Raw genomic sequence first — 19,011 nt, forward strand, 5'->3', positions numbered from 1 at the left:
TTACACTTTGATACACATAAGATACTCTTTTACCAGGTGACACCACAGAAAAGCTTCATTGTATCATCCCTATGGATAACTGAACTTCCACAATAAAGTCACTTGCAACACCCTTCCAGCACCCTTCACCACCAAACTCAGCAGAGAAGTATCAGATTATCAAAGTATCAGAATACGAAACTAAAAACAGACAAGATAGAATTGCAACATTGTTGTAGTACGATCGTCTCATCGTCTCACACATTTAAGTGAGATCAGCAGCTTCGTCAGGATCAAACTGCACCCACCTCATATCAAACACAGGACTGCTCTTCTTGGCTCTCTTGGCTCTTTTAGTGTGCGGGGGCAGCGCCAGCTCCCGTCCACTGACCCCAGACAGCATGCTCTGCTTTTGATCGGAGTTTCCAGAAGGTTCTGTGGATACCCAATAGATGTCTGCAAGCTTGTCCCGAGCTTCAGGCTGCTGACGGAGGGGCTTGTTGTCCAGTGTGTCTTGTTGTTCGCTCGAGTGAGTGCAAATGAAAGGTTTTGTGATTGGGTTTTGTGTGTGTGTGTGATCGCGCACTCGTGTGTGTGTGTGTGTATGTATGTATGTGTGTGTGTGTGTGTGTGTGTGTGATTGTGTGTGGGCAGTTTTAATTGCACTTGGTTGTGTTACTCTGTTCTCTGTATCTCAGGCTGTTGTGTCTCAGGTTGCAGCTGACAGAATCACCTCATTACAGACACACGACGCACACACACAAATGCTTATTCACAAACACACACACACACACACACACACACACACACATTTAGGTGTTACCTTATACCCTTGAAATCACTTGGAATCTGTTTAGAGATTGTCCTAATACTAGGGTATTTCATTTCGATGCAATAAATCCTCAGTTGGTGGAGTTGTCATACCTGAAAGACTATCATCTTCACCCCAAAGAACTAATAAAATTAATTCAAACCACCAAACACACACACACACACACACACACACCTTTGTTGCAGGATCACAGTACCTATTAGTTACGTTGAGTTAAATTAATGAGTTCTGTGTGTGTGTAGGGGGGTTGTTGCTTGAAGAGTACATGACGTGGCGGTAGGAAAAAAGGCTTTTTGAAAATCATATCACACTTGAACAACCAGTGCCTTCACTTCTATCAGAATGCTCTGTGAGATAAAATTTCTAGTGTGCGCGAATAAAAATGATTTTCAAATGTCTCTGTGCAGGAGCAGGGAACAGGATGATAAACTTGTACCTATTGTTGCATAACACTCTACTACAATCTGTGAAGCATTAGAAAATTACAAATGTTTAAGTTGGAGAATATCACACTTTAAAGGAAAATACCTCAGAAGTTCTCTGTTTAGGCTACCATGTCCAAGCTTCATATTCAGATTGGAATTGATAAAACAATAAACATGCCCCTCTCATTTACGAAACAAACATACAACATAAAACTTACGCTTTCATTTAGGCTTAGACTTAAATTTAAACGTAGGCTTACTTAGGCTTAGGTAAGGCGTACGCTCATTTCCATGCAAGGCATGGCATTTATCAATTTGAACGTGAACGGTGGCTACGCTCGAATATCAAGTCAAGTCTAAACTCCTGTACGCAAGTTTTTAGGGTGGTATAGCGCGGTGCAGGCAGCAATAAAGTGGCAGAGGATTGGAAAGTTGAAGAGTTGAATTCATAGAATATGTTGGACCTGCACATTTGTAGCCTAATTTCCATTGACACATTTGATGGCTTAGGATAGCCATATGTGGAGAGAATTAGGCTACTTTTGCTTAGGAAAGCGCAAAATAATTTTTTCCAGGGACAAATGGCAGGTGTCGTATGGTTTTGTAATGAAGGTAATTCGCCTTATTCACCCGGTGGCCAGAACGAGGCTGCAGGGTACACTTGCCATCACACTTCAGTCCAGCAGATGGTGGTAATGCACTCCGATTGTAAATCGGCAAAAAAAACTCACTGAAGAAGAAGAAGAAGAAGGTTACTCTCATAGATATTATGAAAGCTAGATACCGCATTGGGCTCCAGAATGTACGTAAATAGCACCGCCATCTTGGTGGGGGCAACAATCACTGAAGGCCAATGGAGGAGCATGTGACTCTGACTGGAAATCACACAGGTGTCTCTGACTGGAAATCACACAGGTGTCTCTGATTGCCGGCAAGTGTTGCCCATAGACAGTAAAGGTGTTGCCCCCAGCAATAGGGCGGCCGCGTTTACGATGCTATCTAATATTGGTGAACTCGACGGACAATGCGCAAGCGCAGAACGTACGCTCGAGTCGGCGCATCGCTTTGGTGTGTTCCGAGGCACTTTTTTTGACCATCTCAGGGAGACGGGAGCCTACTGATAAGTCCGACTGTCTTTTCTGAAGATGCTCGGCCATCGAGTTGGTGTGTCAGGGCCTTCAGGACTGTGATTGGTCAACTCGCCCTGTGTGTTGATAGCTGACTGCTTTAAGCAGCCTACTGTGGGGAGTAACAACATGCTAGTTCACTGACATAAGCTTTAATGTTTTAAAATCAGCACTTCACCAGCAAGCATACCTTTGTGGACAGTTGTAGCTTGTAGCTTGCAAACATAACATAAACTGGCTGGCAGACACCTCGCAAATAACCTCAGACTTATTTTCTGCTTACAATAACTAGGTCATTGGAATTTACTGTGTCTATTTCTTGATAACTTTTACAAAATCTAAACAAGAAAATGCCTATCAAGATTAATCTTTCAGCACGGCAGTCTATATTGTTCGCCATTCTGACTACCATTCTGGTGGTGAGCGACGCAGAGATAGGAGATGCAGAACTTCAAAAAGATCACGCTGGAGTCGAGGCAACAGCGTAGTCATTGTGTGGAGTCGACGCAGAAGCATGAATCAGCTTTTACACTGGAATTGGAGTGATGCGAAGGTTTCATGAATCACACGAGAGCCCTGTCGTAAGGTGATTCCTGTGCTCAAATCGGCACTGGTTCTACACACGGTTAATAAATGAGGGCCATAGAGTAGAATTTAAAACTTGTACCCGAAATAATAGGGCAATCTTTAACATGGTATAAATAGTATTATGAAAATACTATCAACATGTCAGCTGAAACAGACCAGTGAGTAACACACCGGTAGGAAATGTTTCCTAACTGGGAAGCGACACACAGATATGCGGGAGAGAGGTGAGTAATTGTAGAGAGAGAAGTGTAGAGGTGTCCCATACTTACACACACAGACCTATAAATGGTCAGAAAAAAAGACATCTGAGTGGAGAGGAGAGGAGAGGAAGAGAGGAGAAAGAGGTGTCGGAGGCGGATGGACTCATCCAGGCGGTAAGGTGGGATAATTTGGACAGCAGCAGGGGGGTATGGGGACAGAGCGACAGCACAACACAGCTAACACGCACCCCCCAGCCAGCGGTCAAACAGACCACAAAATAAACAGCACCTCTGTGTCGTAAACAAATGGCATCTCAAAGAGAGCAATTCAGGCGAGAGGAGAAAGACACGGAGAAAGAGGGGAGCAGAAGAAAGATATAAAAGAATGTGTGTGAGAATTGAGCCGTCTATGTTGCCATGCCTCAGCAGTGTTTGCTGTGAAGTGAAAGGGTGGCCCAGATTTTATAAGGACAAAAGAGTAGTACACACACACACACACACACACAGAGAGAGAGAGAGAGAGAAAGAGAGAAATGCCGAAAGATGAAGAGAGAAAGACACACAAACACACACACACACACACACACACACACACACACAGCAAAGCTCCAAGGTGAAAAGAGTATCTTTAGCATGCAACCCCAGAGATGATTGTGTTTTCATATGTAAATACGAGGGCTCTTGGTGCACAAATGAACTCCCAGCCCCTTTCAGCACTCTCAAAGAGAACACACACAAGCACCGCTCACTCCAGCGCCTTAGAAAAGGCTCTCAAGTGCAGCCCCTATCAGCTGGTTGTACCAACACCTCACAAATAAGATAGATTAGAACTAGAATTAGAATTAGTTAGATTAGAACTATATCTCTCTTTCTGTGAAGCGCTTGTAAAAGTACAGGCACAATGTGTCGATAGGAACACCCAGACTGATAGTAGACAGTTTGCGTGTGGTGTGTGTGTGTGTGTGTGTGTGTGAGAAGTGGGGGGGGGGAGGGGTAGGATGATGTGGCTGAGATAGAGATTACCTTATCTGTCCATTATGAGATAGTTAAAGACAGCACATGTGGAGAAGAGAGATAGTGGTCAGATAGTGATTAGATTACTGATGTCATTGCCCAGTGATTGGATCACTGATGTCATATGGTGTTATCTGTTCACAGGTGAACCTGATGTCATATGGTGTTACCTGTTCACAGGTGAACCTGATGTCATATGGTGTTACCTGTTCACAGGTGAACCTGATGTCACGGGCAAGGGGCACTGGCATGGGCACTGCCTGGGTTCTGTTCTCTAACTTCTTTTGACACTCTCTGGATGGCTGCTTTTTTCATCCTCTTTTTTCATCCTCTGTCCTCTGGAAAGCACAGTAACCAAATGTACCTTGACGTACACTGAAAAGTACAGTGACAAAATGTACCATGAAGTACCGTACACTAAAAAGTACAGTGACCAAATGTACATTGAAGTACCGTACACTGAAAAGTACAGGGAAATTGTGTTCCAAATTGCATTCCATCTTGATTATTGGAATAAACATGGGAACCATTTGCGACATGATTAGCTTGAGAATAATTTGAAGAATGTTGTTGTAAATAATGCAATAACAGCTGTTCATACACAGTTCAACAGTTTAAACCCCAGAGTCTACATTTATGTTTATGTTTATGATATGACACTTTTGTCCAAAACGACTTACAGTATATGAACACTACAATAGTTGAAAATAGCAGTTTTGAATAAAGTTGAAAAGCCTACATGCAAACTAGAGCTAGTATATGAACACTACAGTAGTTGAAAATAGTAGTTTTGAATAAAGTTGAAAAGCCTACATGCAAACTAGAGCTAGTATATGAACACTACAATAGTTGAAAATAGTAGTTTTGAATAAAGTTGAAAAGCCTACATGCAAACTAGAGCTAGTACAGGTCCAGCATTGGCACACTGGGTATAGGAACTGCAAGGTGGCCACAAGTGTTACGGATCACACCGGCACCTCTGACTGGGATCGACAGCACGGCGTCATGTCAATAAAGGGAAACATTGATTCAGATTAGTTAGCACATTACTGTAGTTAGTATCTATCCAGAAGTGTGAAGTCCAAAATACAATACAGATATAGTAAGTACAGTAAAAACTAAGTAGTATACTACAACTTAAGTGCTGCCATTTCTTACAATAGCCTACATACAATGATGGTCAGTTACAGTATAATATGCAAAACTGGTATATGTAAATACTTTAAATATGTAGAGAAGTGGAAAGAGTTAGATAATGTGGAGTGCAACTGTGAAGTTGCATGTACAATGATAATATGAACAGAATTTACACATTTGGTTAAGCACACAGAATATCATTATTATGTACAGTTGGTTATGCACAGTGATATAATTTTAACTGTGAGGTTGGTTCAATCCGTGCAAAATATGTAAATATTATATAAAATAATGTAAATAACATGTCCGTTAGAAATAGAGTCATGAAGAGTGCAATGATATTATTTATTATTCTATGCTTTTTATGTTCTATGCTCATAATATCTAGTATTAATGGTGGTGTTATGTCTGTGCCAAGGTTACCAACACAGCGGTGATAACGCCTCCTGTAAACAGAGTATTCCCCACACTCTGAGCAACAACTCAGCACAGAACTTGCTTCACTCTTCTCTCTCACTTCCTCGGATGCCACTGAGAAGGCAGTGTCTGAGTTTCTCCTAACAGGATCGGAGAGGAGAGAACACAACCTGACTGTGCGAAACGGATGGGGAGACAGCTGTCACCGATTTGTCAGCACTATAGTGACCGACAGAATCAGTTCTCCCTCAAGAGCCTGGAATTGAAAAATGGGCTCCACTCTGGTAACTCTAAATTCTGGTTTGCCACTTGCAGTGTACACAGGTTTATTTATTTTTTTAACTGACTTGTGTATGTCTGTGTGTCTCCTGCCATTCCACTGGTACATGGAGAGTGAAGATGGTGAGACATTTTTTTCCCCCGCTGGCAATGGAAGATTCTTTAGTCCTTTACAAAATTGTCAGAATAATTCAGAATCAGAATAATCAATCTATTCTCAACAATTAATTGTAACAGATAATTATGTGAAGGACACAATACATCATAATGGTCATATCAGTGACAGACTTTATAAACCAAAATAATATCAAAATCACTGACAAATGTTAGAACAAACAACAATCTTAATTTATTAAGGGTGTCACACAATCTACATCCGAGGGGAAAAGTGCAAACACACATCAAATAATGCTAAGGGTTCCTTCTCAGGGATAAGTGTATAAAAGCTTGCCTTTTTCTTTAATTATAAATAAATGTGCGCAGTTGCTAACATCCTGTGCATGTATGGTAGTATAAAAGCAATTTTCTTATTTGCAATGTCAGGTCTTTGCATAGTTGTTAATACAAATCTACATTGTTAAGACTTGACATAAAAGAACAAAGAAAGAAAATATATGTTTCACATTTTAGTAAAGAGATCAGTATTTACTGTTTTAGGCTACAGTAAAGAATATCTTTGTATGTATATATACGATCAGTTTGTAGATGTTGGTCATGAAGTCATTATGTGCGCAAAACAAATTTGCTGTAGCTGCATTGAAAAAACAAAACAAATTGCAGTGTTGTTGTGTTGAATATTTGCTTAAGCAATGTGAACAAATAACATAGGTGTCATATACTTTAGAAACATACATAAGGCACTTCTAAAGACCAAAAACAAAATGAGTCTGCCATTGTAACAATATATGCACATTTCATGTGATGAAATGTTTAATGCTCGCTTCTAGCCTTGTTCACTTTGATGTGTCCATTGCTTGGTAAAATGCATAGATACATATATATTAAAAACACATTTTATACACACAGTGGGGCACTCTCACCACAATTATCCCAAAGAATTATCAAGGACCTTCTACTGCTGCAGGGGTCTGCAAGAGCCAATCAATTTGTTCATTTGCATTTTGATGTGATGTGAATTGCTGCTCTCAGGCCACTAGATGGCAACAGTGTAAAACAACGAGGGAAACAAACCTAATGATTAGTTAATTACAGTGCCTATATTTTGTTAATGACAATAGGTTTGCACATGTTAAGTACACAAGTGTGAATTAAACTATAAAGCATTAGACTGGTCACTCTTTGATCATATGCAGTAGGTTTACAAGGATGTAACATCATCTTGACCGTGCAGCCAAAAGATTTTACAATATTGGAGTGGTGCAAGCCAACAATAAGGGGGGAGGGGGTCGATGCAAGTGTAAAATTAGCTCTTTATCTTCACGTGGTGACTTCTGGTCAGGGGCCAACATCATTGCACCACTAACGTAAAAAAAAAAAAAAGTCGAGAAGTCAGGTTAAAACTCGTGGGTCAAAAACCATCTGGATATTTAGGATTGACCTGCTTCACAAGTTGGATCAGCTTTTAAATCAATGCACAAACAAAACATTATCTTTTCTGAACACAGCAGGTTTTGAGGACAAACCAGAGTCCACAGAACAGATATTCTGATGGTTTTAGATACTGTCTGCATGTTAAGTAGATTGTGTGGGTAAACCATCACATCCACAGCTCATCACTTCCTTGTCTGTTTATACAGACGGCCAGAAAGAGCCTTCTTGCTGCATAGTCGAAGTGACCATTTAAGTGCATTTCAAACGCTTAGTCAGGCACAGGCACTTAATACTCTGAAGACTCCTTTTGATAGAGCTTTCAACAGCCTTCCTTTTAAGGCATGGACATGTTCCTAAATTATTTTTGTTACAGCAGAATACAAACAGTTGAAAGAAACTGTCCAGAAATGCCAGTCTTTTTGTCGACAAAAGTGAAATTCCATGAGACCAGTGAGAAGTCTTAAATGTAGGGAAGGTCTCTGAAAAAAAAGCTGAGTTCAAACTGCCTACACTTCAAGTCACACACAGCAGCACCAATACAAGTCTCTCCGACTCTCTGATCAAGGAGTTCAGTAGTGATGTACAAGTGTTAAGTTTGCTTCTTTGCCAAAGGCTGGGATTGGAAGAGGAGTAGTCTGTCTTTTTTTGGAGAACAGAGAGCATGACAGAGAGAGAGAGAGAGAGAAAGTAATAAAGTCAGCCTAATACAGAGCAGCATGGGGCTGGATTAGTTGCCATGGTTGCGCAGAGCCTGCGCCCTTTCTCCCCATTCCTGCGCTATCCCAGCAGGACCCTCTGAAGGCGGTCGGCCGGGACGCTGTGCTCGTCCTCTGAGTCGGCGTCGCTCTGTGGGTTGGAGCTGCAGGGCGAGGTGCACTCGGGGGAGCACAGGTAGTGCATGAGAGGCAGACGGTACTTCCCGCAGAAGTCCACAAACTTGATGTGGCGCACACACGAATCAAAATACACTCCTGCACAAAAGACGTGAGGTTGGAATTACATACTAGTCATACTGACCAATGCAGCTCAAGGTCTTCAGACAGAAGACCTTAATTAATAATTAGCACACTAATTATTGTAGCCTATTACTATGCATGTTATGTTTCTATGTGTGATCTTGACTTGAGGTATGGATGATCATGATTGATCTTGAGCCAGCTGTATCATGTTATATTTGATGTGGCACACACACACACACACGACATGAGGTTGGAATTACACATTATTCATACTGACCAATGCAGCTCAATGTCTTCAGACAGACAGAGCTAGACATTTTTTGTTTGTTCTGTTTTTCTTTAATACTAGAAGAATGGCACATATACCCTGAGGCAGCACTCAGAGAGAGTGGGGTAGAAGTGCTATACAAAAACTAGTGCAACATGGCCTACAATTAAGAGCCTACAAAATGGAGGGATAGAACAGGCTGAGAGAATAAAAAAAAAAAAAAAGTCACAGGTAGAAGAAAAGAGTAAGAGAATGAAAATACCTCACCTGCACACTTTGGGTTGGGGCACTTGCTGGCCAAGTCCAAGTAGTTGACCAGGTTCGTGGGGAGGTCCTGCAGCGAGTAGGTGAGGTTCCTGGTCTTGATCGCCCGGCCAGCCAGCTCTAGGAGCGACGGTGGATCGTAGGTCATGTCTTTGACGAAACGCACGACGAGTGGGTTTCCGCGGAGACTCAGCTCGTGGAGCTGCACTAGGCTCAGGATTTCACGAGGCAGGTAGGTGAGGAGGTTGTTATGGAGACTCAGGGAACGGAGAGAGTGGAGTCTGTAACAAGACAGATGTACATGAATGAAACAAATACAATAAGAATGGACAATAAACAATAAACAGATAAAAAGATAGCAGAGAAACATTGGATGTGTAAGTGGGTTTATCATATTATCTTTACCTGACGATACATCATGCAATAAATCATGCACATTATGTTCATTAAAACTTTAAAAGAATAGCCTCATTATCTTATCAAGGTTGCCTTCAGTCACGCGATTCCTTTAAAGCGGACCACAACATGACCTTCAACAACGGTCTTTTACGACAGACCAGTAGCGGGTCACAGTGACCTGGGTCACACGGTCTTTTACGACAGACCAGTGGCGGGTCACAGTGACCTGGGTCACAGGGAGATTCCCTGACACTCCTTGGCTGGGGCGCTCACCTGTTGAGCTGGGGTGGAACACTCTGGATGCGGTTGTCACACAGCACCAGGTAGCTGAGGTAAGGCAGGTTGGCCAGCTCAACAGGAATAGATGAGATGAGGTTGCCTCCGAGATACAGCAGCTCGAGGCTAGACAGATACACAGAGACACAGACATTAATATGAAATGTGTAATTACAGTTATCAATTATCATGCACATGGAGAGACACATGTCCTAATGACTAGGATATTTATAATTACTATGATCATTATTTTTGTACACACAAAAATATATATATATTTTTTTCTTTTAAGCTTTCTTTGGCAACAATTATACAAATGTCTGCTGCTTACAAGCCTCTATGGCAACCTTGTACATCACAGTCATGCCAGAAGCCAATGACGCACATCAATACAGTGACAAATACAGCGTGTGTGTGTGTGTGTGTGTGTGTGTGTGTGTGTGTGTGTGTGTGTGTGTGTGTGTGTGAGCGAGAGCGCAAGAATTTGACACTGTGCTCACAATGACACCCTAACAGTGGAGTTACAGTAAAAGTCTCTCGACTATGTTTGTCCCTTATTACGGTAAGTTACATAAATCATAAGCAGGTGTCATTTCGCTGTTTTGATTCAAAGGGCTGAGAGCTGCTCACAGTAAACATTCAAATCCCATCGACATTCTGTGCTGATGGGTGGAAATTCCACAGTCGCTATCTTTAGCCCTCTATTTGTGGTGGAGAGTGTGTGTGTGACTGCCTGTGTCTTTTGGTTGTGTAATGACCAGATCCAAGTTCAAAGGCTACTAAAACGTGGCTAGCGCATGGTCTGGGGCTGGGCAGGTTTGAGTGTGATCCCCAGCTCCCTCTTCTATAGATGCCAGCAGCCCACACACAGATTTATTTGTTTTGTCTGTCTGCCTGGCTGAAAAACGACTGTTGATTATGTTTTTAGTAGAGATAACAAAACAAAAACAAAACAAATACAAAAAAATAGTTTACTACTCAAGGTAGGACACCTCAAATAGTCATTACTGGTACCTCAAACAAAGGGGGGAAAAAGATAAGAGGCTCGAACAGATTTCTTTGTCTGACTCACAAACGACATCAAGTCAGTTCCTTTCCACTATTTGCAAACATGCTAGACAAAACTACTCTACATCTCAAAAGGTCATTGTAAATACTGGCAATGAGGTGAAGACAAAAAAAAAAGATAGAGGCTCCATTGTTATCAGTAAAACAGACAGTTCACACAAATCGGACCTGAGGGACTAACATCCCCAGGAGAGGACAAAACAATGAACCTCCAGTGCAGATCTCGACTCTGGAGTGGGAAAGACAAGAGGAGACTGGGGACCAGGTTTTGTTTCCCGTTTGTCCTCCTTTTTGTTTAGATCTTTCCATCTGAGTAGAGCCTACTCTACTGCCTTATTCATTCCACAGTCTGGCCTCTGTGTTCTGTCCTGATCTCGGCTAAGCCCGGGCAATTGTGTGAAAAAGACAAAAGAGAGCCAGACAGATGACGACATGAATTATGAGAGAGCGAGTGAGAGAGAGAGAGGGGGACAGACAGAGATAGAGAGAGAAAGAGATAAAGAGAGAGAGATAAAGAGAGATAGAGATAGAGATAGAGAGAGACATACACAAACTGGGCAGCAATGGGGGGGGGGGGGGGATTGTGGTCCCTGACCCCAAACTTGGCCTTTAAAGTAAAGTCATCGCATCAGATCAAATCAAAGACGTCTCCTCCTGGAAATCATTACCACTACCGGTCCTGCAGCCAACAACGCAATCAAAGCCGCCACCACATGCACAAACCACACACAAAATGTACAACCTCAAAAAACAAAACAAAACACACATCTCAAGTTAGGTGAGTGTCATTTAAAAGCAATTAGGCAGACAGAAGAGCATGCTCTTATCACAGACGAACGCAGTTAATGTGCCACCCTGGTTCTTTTCCCAGAGGCCCGGCTGAACTAATGACACAACCAGAGATAACCAGGGAGTTGTGGGCCACGTGCAGATGAAAACAAGAGATAAAGATCCTGAGTGTATTCAACAAATCTAGTCAGCAGAAAACAAACTGTGCTAAACGGGATCTGAAGAGGCCTCAGAGGTCAGCAGTCATGTGGACAACTCATGACAATATTATCCTGAGGAAGAAACAACAAGCATCACCATGTTTTTTTTTTAACCCAGATGCTATATTTTTTACCTTTACAAAGATGATTTGGTGTTAGGCGTACTCCCAACTGAATGCATTACTTCTATTTAGGCCTATTCTATAATGTAATATCATCGTGCACTGAAGCCAGCCAACCTTCTGAAAACTTAATGATGGTAAAGGATGTAAAAGGAACAGCCTTTTATTCAGCTCTACACATAGAACGCCCATGAAGATTTTGGCATATTGCTAGATTCAACTAGATGACCCTGAATAGATAAAAAAAAAATAATAATATGGACTAAAGGGTGGAGTGTGGATTTATTGCTCTCCAGTAGTAACCTAGTGACCACGAGGAGAAAGAATGAGTTACTTAAAGCGATGGTTCGGAGTAATTTCACCCTAGAGTCCTTTGCACCATGACCCCGAGCCAAACACCCTCCCAGAACCTGTTTTCCCTTGGTCGAGTAGCCCTGCAGAAACACTCCTGGTGTACCTAGAAACTTTTCAATGCCTCGTTGTATGAGTAAAGATATTGTAGAAGTTTCGTACCATTCAGGGGATTATTAGTGGGGTAATTTACGAGATAAAAGTTGGTTCCATTACGGCCTGCAGAAAGCTACTCGACCAGGGTTCGACCAAGGGAAAACCGGTTCTGGGAGGGTGTTTGGCTCGGGGTCATGGTGCAAAGGACCCTAGGGTGACATTACTCCGAACCATCGCTTTAATGCTGCAGACTCAATCGAACATTTGACTAGAAGTCCTAAAATAAAACCATAGGGAATGATTACACACTTTTGTTGGTTCCTGGTAAAGAATACGCCTATTAAGTTGTAAATCATGGTTAAGTAAAACAATAAAAACGGTTGCAACCTTTCAGGGCAGGTCGGTATTCTTGCGTAATTATTTCATTGGAACGCAGACATTTGTCAACACGTCTGTCTCACACTCACAATTTCAACAATCAGGATGACCCCATAAAGTGTAGGCTAGCCTACCTGTTTGCTTGACCATTTGTGTTGGCCCATCTTCAACAACTCTCAAGACTAGGTTGACAATACCAACACTTTTGAATTTGCAATTGGGACGATAAATGGACACAGGCTCATGTAGATAGATAGGAGGTAGGCCGAGAGAGAGAGAGATAGAGAGAGAGATAGTGATAGAAATAGAGATAGATAGATAGATATTAATTATCCCACAGGGAAATTCAGTTGTTTCAGCAGCCTTAAGATATACAGCACGCACACATATAGTCCACATACATTACAACAAGAAATTACTTTCTCCCACAAGACATAGCATATGGTAGCTGTCAAGGTACCATACACATCCAAGTACCAAAGTGTAACTGCCTAAAAAGTGTAACTGCCTACAGAACCAGAGCTGCTGCAACAGGCTGCCGTACGGCGCCAGGAAGAGAGTAATGACAGCGCATGAGATGGCGCGGGACCAGCTGCTCGAGGTCAATAAGTTTAAGAGTGATTTGTAGGCCTAGGCAGCTAGGTGCTGAGTGTGTTTCACTAATTCACGGATTGGGATAAATGCAGAGACCAAATTTCCCTCACGGGATCAAAAGAGTATACTTACACTTAAGTAACCTTCGCTTTTACGGTTCACGAATCCCATGCCACCTAAATGATTTGTGAGTAATATCCGTCGACTAGGTGGTGAAGCATAGTGGCCTAGTCTGTTCACATGTATAACAAATTAACAACACGCATTGACAGAAATGGGATGACCTTACAAAACTTCTGTAGGCCTAATGTGTAGCACACGAAGCCGTGTCCCTCAGTCAGATAGGCTTTCTAAGCGAAAATGGTATAGAAGCACAGTCTAGGCTAGGCTTACAAGAACCAAGCCTAATCTGTAATGTTACCAACTGTCAAAGGACTAGTGTGATCTGTACAATGCAGTCAACGTTGGCTAGCCTACTGTAACGTTGCCAACTGATGTAGCCTAAAAGTAGCCCAAAAGCCTAATTAGCCTACCTGGTCAAGTTTTCTATCTCGGCTGGAATGGTTTTTAGCCTGTTTCCCCCAAGCGAAAGAGACTGAAGACGCTGCAGCTGAAGAAATTGGGTAGGCATTTCCACAAACCTATTACCACTAAAGTTCAATACTTCAAGCTGCAGTGATCCAAATTCCTTCGGTAGCGAAAACTCATCCAAACGATTGTTCTTAGCAATTAAAGTCCTCATTTTGGTCAAACGAGTAATGTCATCACAGATAACTGTTAGTGCATTGCAGCTTATGTCCAGAAATTCTAAGTTCTCGAACAAGCATATCGAATCCGGTAACATCGTGAGTCGGTTATAACATATATACAGTTGTTTGATCTCCTTTCTCCTTTTGTCGCTGAGGTTGTCAAAATTCAGATTGTTCAGATTTAAGCGCGACAAATCCAAGACATTTTCGCCCCTGTGAGCTCCCTCGAAGGCCTCCATTTTCAACAAAAAAAGTCTTATTCAAACGTTAACGTTACAATGTGTCCGAAGAGAGGTCCTGCGTTCTCTTAAAACTCAGAATTCCTGAAAGACAAAGCCTCGTGCTATTATAAGCATTCCGTCTATGGAGGGCATACTTTCCCAGGCACTCGGTGGTAGCCTACTGGACAACCCCACTCATTATTTAATGTAGGTCAGAATGAGGTAGGCTATACCGTATGTGCCCTATATAGTCAAAGCCCAACGAGGTCCAGAATGTGTATAACAACAATTCTTTGTAGCTGTCAGCATAGATAGCTTATTCATAGTTCATGTTCCGGGGCTGTACAGCGCCGCTCTCTCCGCCCAACTGTAGCCTATTAACCCTTTCAGTGATGCATTGCCTTATTGCGCCAGTCAGCATGACTTGGGGACAGAGCGTTGCAGATGATTCCAAATCTATAGTGCGCCACATTTGTGAATCAATGCAAATAGACTTAGCCTATCAGTTTATGTGTATCCTAAAGATGAATAGGGTGCAGTAGCCCAGAGTTACAAAATTGGAGGAGTGGTCTTCAGCCCCCATGACTATTATGTAACCACATTCTAAGATTACATTATGTAACAATCGAGTCCGCAACTATTCAGCCACACAGCACTGTATGATAGTGGAACTCTGCTAAGATCTGATTATTAACAAATCCCTAGCTTTGTTACACGTTTTTTTTTTTTTCAGACATCCTATACCTTGATACTGTTCACAAGCCTCCATACACACTGGCACATCATGTGCTGAGCAACCCCTAACACATACAGACTTGTGATAGTATCATCACACTTCAGAGATGCCATATGATAGTAGCCTAGGCCTATACTGTTTCGCTGAAATCTGTTTTTTTCTTTTTTAAGACTTGCTGAATAGGGTATACATATTTAGGTGCTGTAAGCTCATACTCTTTTATGGACATGCTATGCAGTGCCAGGCTGTGTGTGTATTCAAATCAATGTTGATATTTGTAGAATTTTGAGAATGTGTGTTTGTGAGAGAGAGCTAGAGAGAGAGATTTACAAAAATGTAGAAACAATGTAAAATTTGGTATATATTTTTTAATTTTTTGTCATACATACCCAGGATACTCATAAGACAAAGGTTTTCATAAAAATTTAACAAGACAGCAATTCATGTTAGACTGGTTTAGGTTTTTCTCTAATCCAATCGGAAATCACACACACACACACACACACACACACAGACACACACACGAACAATCATTCAGAAAGATACATAAACATGAGGGGAAAAAAACTAACAACTAAGGCTGAACTACTTTAACAGTGACTCAATCTGCTTCTATTTTTTGCTGCTTCCAATGTGGGTTTGATTTCCAGTGAAGAGAAAAGTCACCTTCACTGAATCCACATGTGTGGGTTTTAAGGCACTCATTATCAAAAACGATCCTAATTAGTGGTGGGATTTACTGGAAAACATCACTTAAAACAATTCTAGACACATATACACATACACGCGCACACACACACACTGAAACACATGCGCCCACTAACTGCAGAAAGATTGCATCTAACCTAAAGAGTCGAAAGCAATTCTAATCCTTCTCAGACTGCTCTGTGAAATCAAAGGTATAGTGTAGTTGCTGGGTCCGAAGTAATGGTTTACCCGGAGGTTCTCATACATCACTTTAAAACATCCTCAACATCAGGCTTTGGTTTCAGGTCGCTCCATGCTAGGCTCGCCTCAGCCTTTGCTGCTTCATCTTTGGCTGCCACACACTGTGGAGGTGGGCTAATCCATAGAAATATTTCTATTCTATCTCAGTGGTTTGTCCTGATGTGCTCCACTGAATTCGTCATAGTGGCAGTTACAATCAGTCAGACGGCCGCTGGGTCTGATTTGGTCTTAATACAGAGGGATCCAGGTGCTCTCAGGTGATAGCTGACCGGGGGTAGGTGGGGGCTACTAAATCGGACCCCCTTTAGGACCTGGGCCAAATTCTCAAATGTTCATATACATATCATGTCAGATCATGTTTTTCTTTGCCTGTCACATCTGAACAGCAAAATTGGTGTCATTTTTAACATCCATAAATACTGTATAATTGTGACAGTGTGTGCACCACTTATACATACACGTAATCCCATTCAAAGGTGATTATACGTCTAATATCAAGTATTATCAAAATGGACAATCTCTCCTCCAATGTTACCATGAAGTCTGACACATGAAATGTAAATACTTGTGGTCATTGTGATCTTCAATGCTTCTTCATTCCTGGAACAAAATCCAAATCTACACACACACACACGAGACGTGGCTGACCAAGCAAGTTGAAACTGCACCCAGTGCCATGTGAGCATTTGAGAATTTAGACTTGAATTCGGATCCGCACTGGTCACACAGCACATGTCCCTTACTGCCCCTTGAGGACCCAAACTTCTCTGATCCAGATCGGACCATCTTTTCATACCTGCCTCCTGAGTTCAACAACGTGTCACAGGTGTTCTCCCAAGGTGACAGAGAAGGAGAGACAATGACGTGCTGCCTACCCATGTGGTGGGGCCCCAGGCAGAGCATAGCTCTCTGACAGTATAGTGTTATGAGCTTCTCTTATCTATGGAGCAGCCACTGCCACTGAGACACAAGCAGCAAAGAAACTGGGCATGACAACTGCATTAGAGCTGATTGTGAAAAAAAAAAAGATGCCTATTTCAAACATACAGTACATATAACACAGAAATAAACAAATCAAACAAATGCGCTAATACTGCTAAGTCCAACTGGCTAATGAACTCTGGCTAATCAAGTGGCACTGAAACCTCCACAGAGGTCCTAATGCCAGCTTCTCTTATGCAGTCTGGGAGTGGGGCAGTGTGTGGGTGGGGGTCAGGGCAGTGTGTGGATGGGGGTAGGGGCAGTGTGTGGGTGGGAGTGGGGTCAGTGTGTGGATGGGGGTAGGGGCAGTGTGTGGGTGGGGGTCGGGGCAGTGTGTGGATAGGGGGTCGGGGCAGTGTATGGGTGGGAGTGGGGTCAGTGTGTGGATGGGGGTAGGGGCAGTGTGTGGGTGGGAGTGGGGGCAGTGTGTGGGTGGGGGTAGGGGCAGTGTGTGGGTGGGGGTCGGGGCAGAGGAGCAGGGTTGGGGTGGAGTGCATTTCCAAGTAGTCCAAAAGATGGCATCAAACGGCCTACAGCAAAAAAACGATAAACAATTATAAATGTGACTCCCCACCCCGCCGGCTTTAATTTACTAGTAATGTCTTTGCTCCTTTTTCCCAGATCACTACCAGACACAGAACAGAACAGAACGGGCCCCCGATCGGCTCCAGATGTGGTAGGTCACGTCTCTGTGGTGGTTTTTCGTTTTCAGCCAACGGAAGATTTACACAGTATCTTATGTTTATGGACAAAGCTGCAACATGGGGGGGGGGGGACTAATACCATTTAGCACCTTAATGATAGGTCACATGACAATGACTGTCCTTGCCATGCAGCTGAGAGAGGGAGGGAAGCACGGCATGGCGGAATGTATGCTGTTGTCACGTCGACTGCTGATGTAGAGCCTGACAACTGAAGTATACAGTGTAACGAATCCGTTCCAGAAATCTGATTACACTCCGAGAATGAAAAATGACAACAATGGCAATGACAACGATCTCTCACAGGTTCAGGCCATGACGCGTGACAACACTCTCCCTCTTCTCTGCTCTTTTGGTTCCTCTCTCACATTCATTCGCCCTCTTTCGTTCTCTTTAGTTTGTCACCACACGTGCCGTTCTCTCCAAAAAAGCCACGTTTGTACTCCTATAGACAGACAACAAATAAAAATGACAAACTAGTGTTTAGAAAACTGCCCCCCCTATTCAAAGTGCTGGGGCCCTCGGCCAAGGCTTGCAGTGATACAATCAAACAAAAAAAAAGTCAAACACACAACCAAACATAAACATTGATAAAGGATGCACTTGAATACATGTGTCGCTATACACACCCAGAGGGGAAAAATGAATAGCCTATATATAGGAGTAGTACACAACAAAAAAAGTCTTAATATTTAACTTATATAAAAAACAATTATGAATGGGGTGATTCTCTTTGTGACAGTACGTTGTCCCAGATGGCGCTTCAGTGGAAATGCAACTTCAGTTTTGTCTTTCTTTCTATATCTCCCTCCTTCCTCCAACCCACACCTCGCCCCCCTCCTCTCTCTCTTTCTCTCGTTCTCTCTACCTCACATCACCCCCATGTCTCATTTAAGCCTCCTTAGTGCTGGCCTTCATCTTCTCCACTGTCTCCTGAAAAAGAGAAATACATTACAGGCGGTTAGTTTGTGTTTTATTTCGTGTTCACCATCATCCACTGTGACTACAGGCCTCTAACTCTTTTATGGGTTGAGATTTTTTGCTGTTTTTGTTGTCGTATGAAATTGACAACAAATAATCCCATGCCAGGTAAAGCAGTTACCAAAATATTTACCATATCCTTTTTTAGTTCATGAATATAATTAAACTTAATTAAAAATGTACTAATTAGATATGTTTTGGGGGAAAATGTATTGATTTAAAAAAAAAAAAAAATGGTTTTCATCAGCTCATATACTAAAGATACACCTACACCTACAAATCTATTCGCTGGTTTCAATTGCTCTATCTGAACTGTAGGCTGTTGTTGCTGACGTGACCTGAATATCCCTGTGACCATGAACCCGATGACACCAGTGGGCA

At 42.3% G+C, this 19,011-nt stretch overlaps 2 protein-coding genes across 2 annotated transcripts in view; both read right to left on the reverse strand.

Annotated features, from left to right (window-relative positions):
- Window positions 1–6,324: 6,324 nt before the first annotated feature.
- Window positions 6,325–14,482, reverse strand: lrrc58b (leucine rich repeat containing 58b). Its single transcript, XM_076263098.1, has 4 exons — window positions 13,847–14,482; window positions 9,713–9,841; window positions 9,044–9,321; window positions 6,325–8,520 (listed from the first exon to the last, which is right to left on the reverse strand). The coding sequence occupies exons 1-4, from the start codon at window positions 14,299–14,301 to the stop codon at window positions 8,327–8,329; spliced, it is 1,056 nt and encodes a 351-aa protein (XP_076119213.1). The 5' UTR covers window positions 14,302–14,482; the 3' UTR covers window positions 6,325–8,326.
- Window positions 14,483–15,360: 878 nt separating this feature from the next.
- Window positions 15,361–19,011, reverse strand: part of fstl1b (follistatin-like 1b) — a 66,260-nt gene continuing 62,609 nt past the window's right edge. Inside the window, exon 11 of the mRNA XM_076263099.1 lies at window positions 15,361–18,582. Within this exon, the coding sequence (XP_076119214.1) occupies window positions 18,541–18,582 (42 nt within the window). The 3' untranslated portion in view covers window positions 15,361–18,540. The remainder of the gene's footprint in view (window positions 18,583–19,011) is intronic.

This window comes from Alosa pseudoharengus, unplaced genomic scaffold, assembly GCF_046254945.1.
Source record: "Alosa pseudoharengus isolate Yale_2024_CS ecotype anadromous, Long Island Sound unplaced genomic scaffold, YU_APseudo_1.1 YU_APseudo_1.1_scf_3, whole genome shotgun sequence".
In the NCBI taxonomy this organism is placed as follows: Eukaryota; Metazoa; Chordata; class Actinopteri; order Clupeiformes; family Clupeidae; genus Alosa; species Alosa pseudoharengus.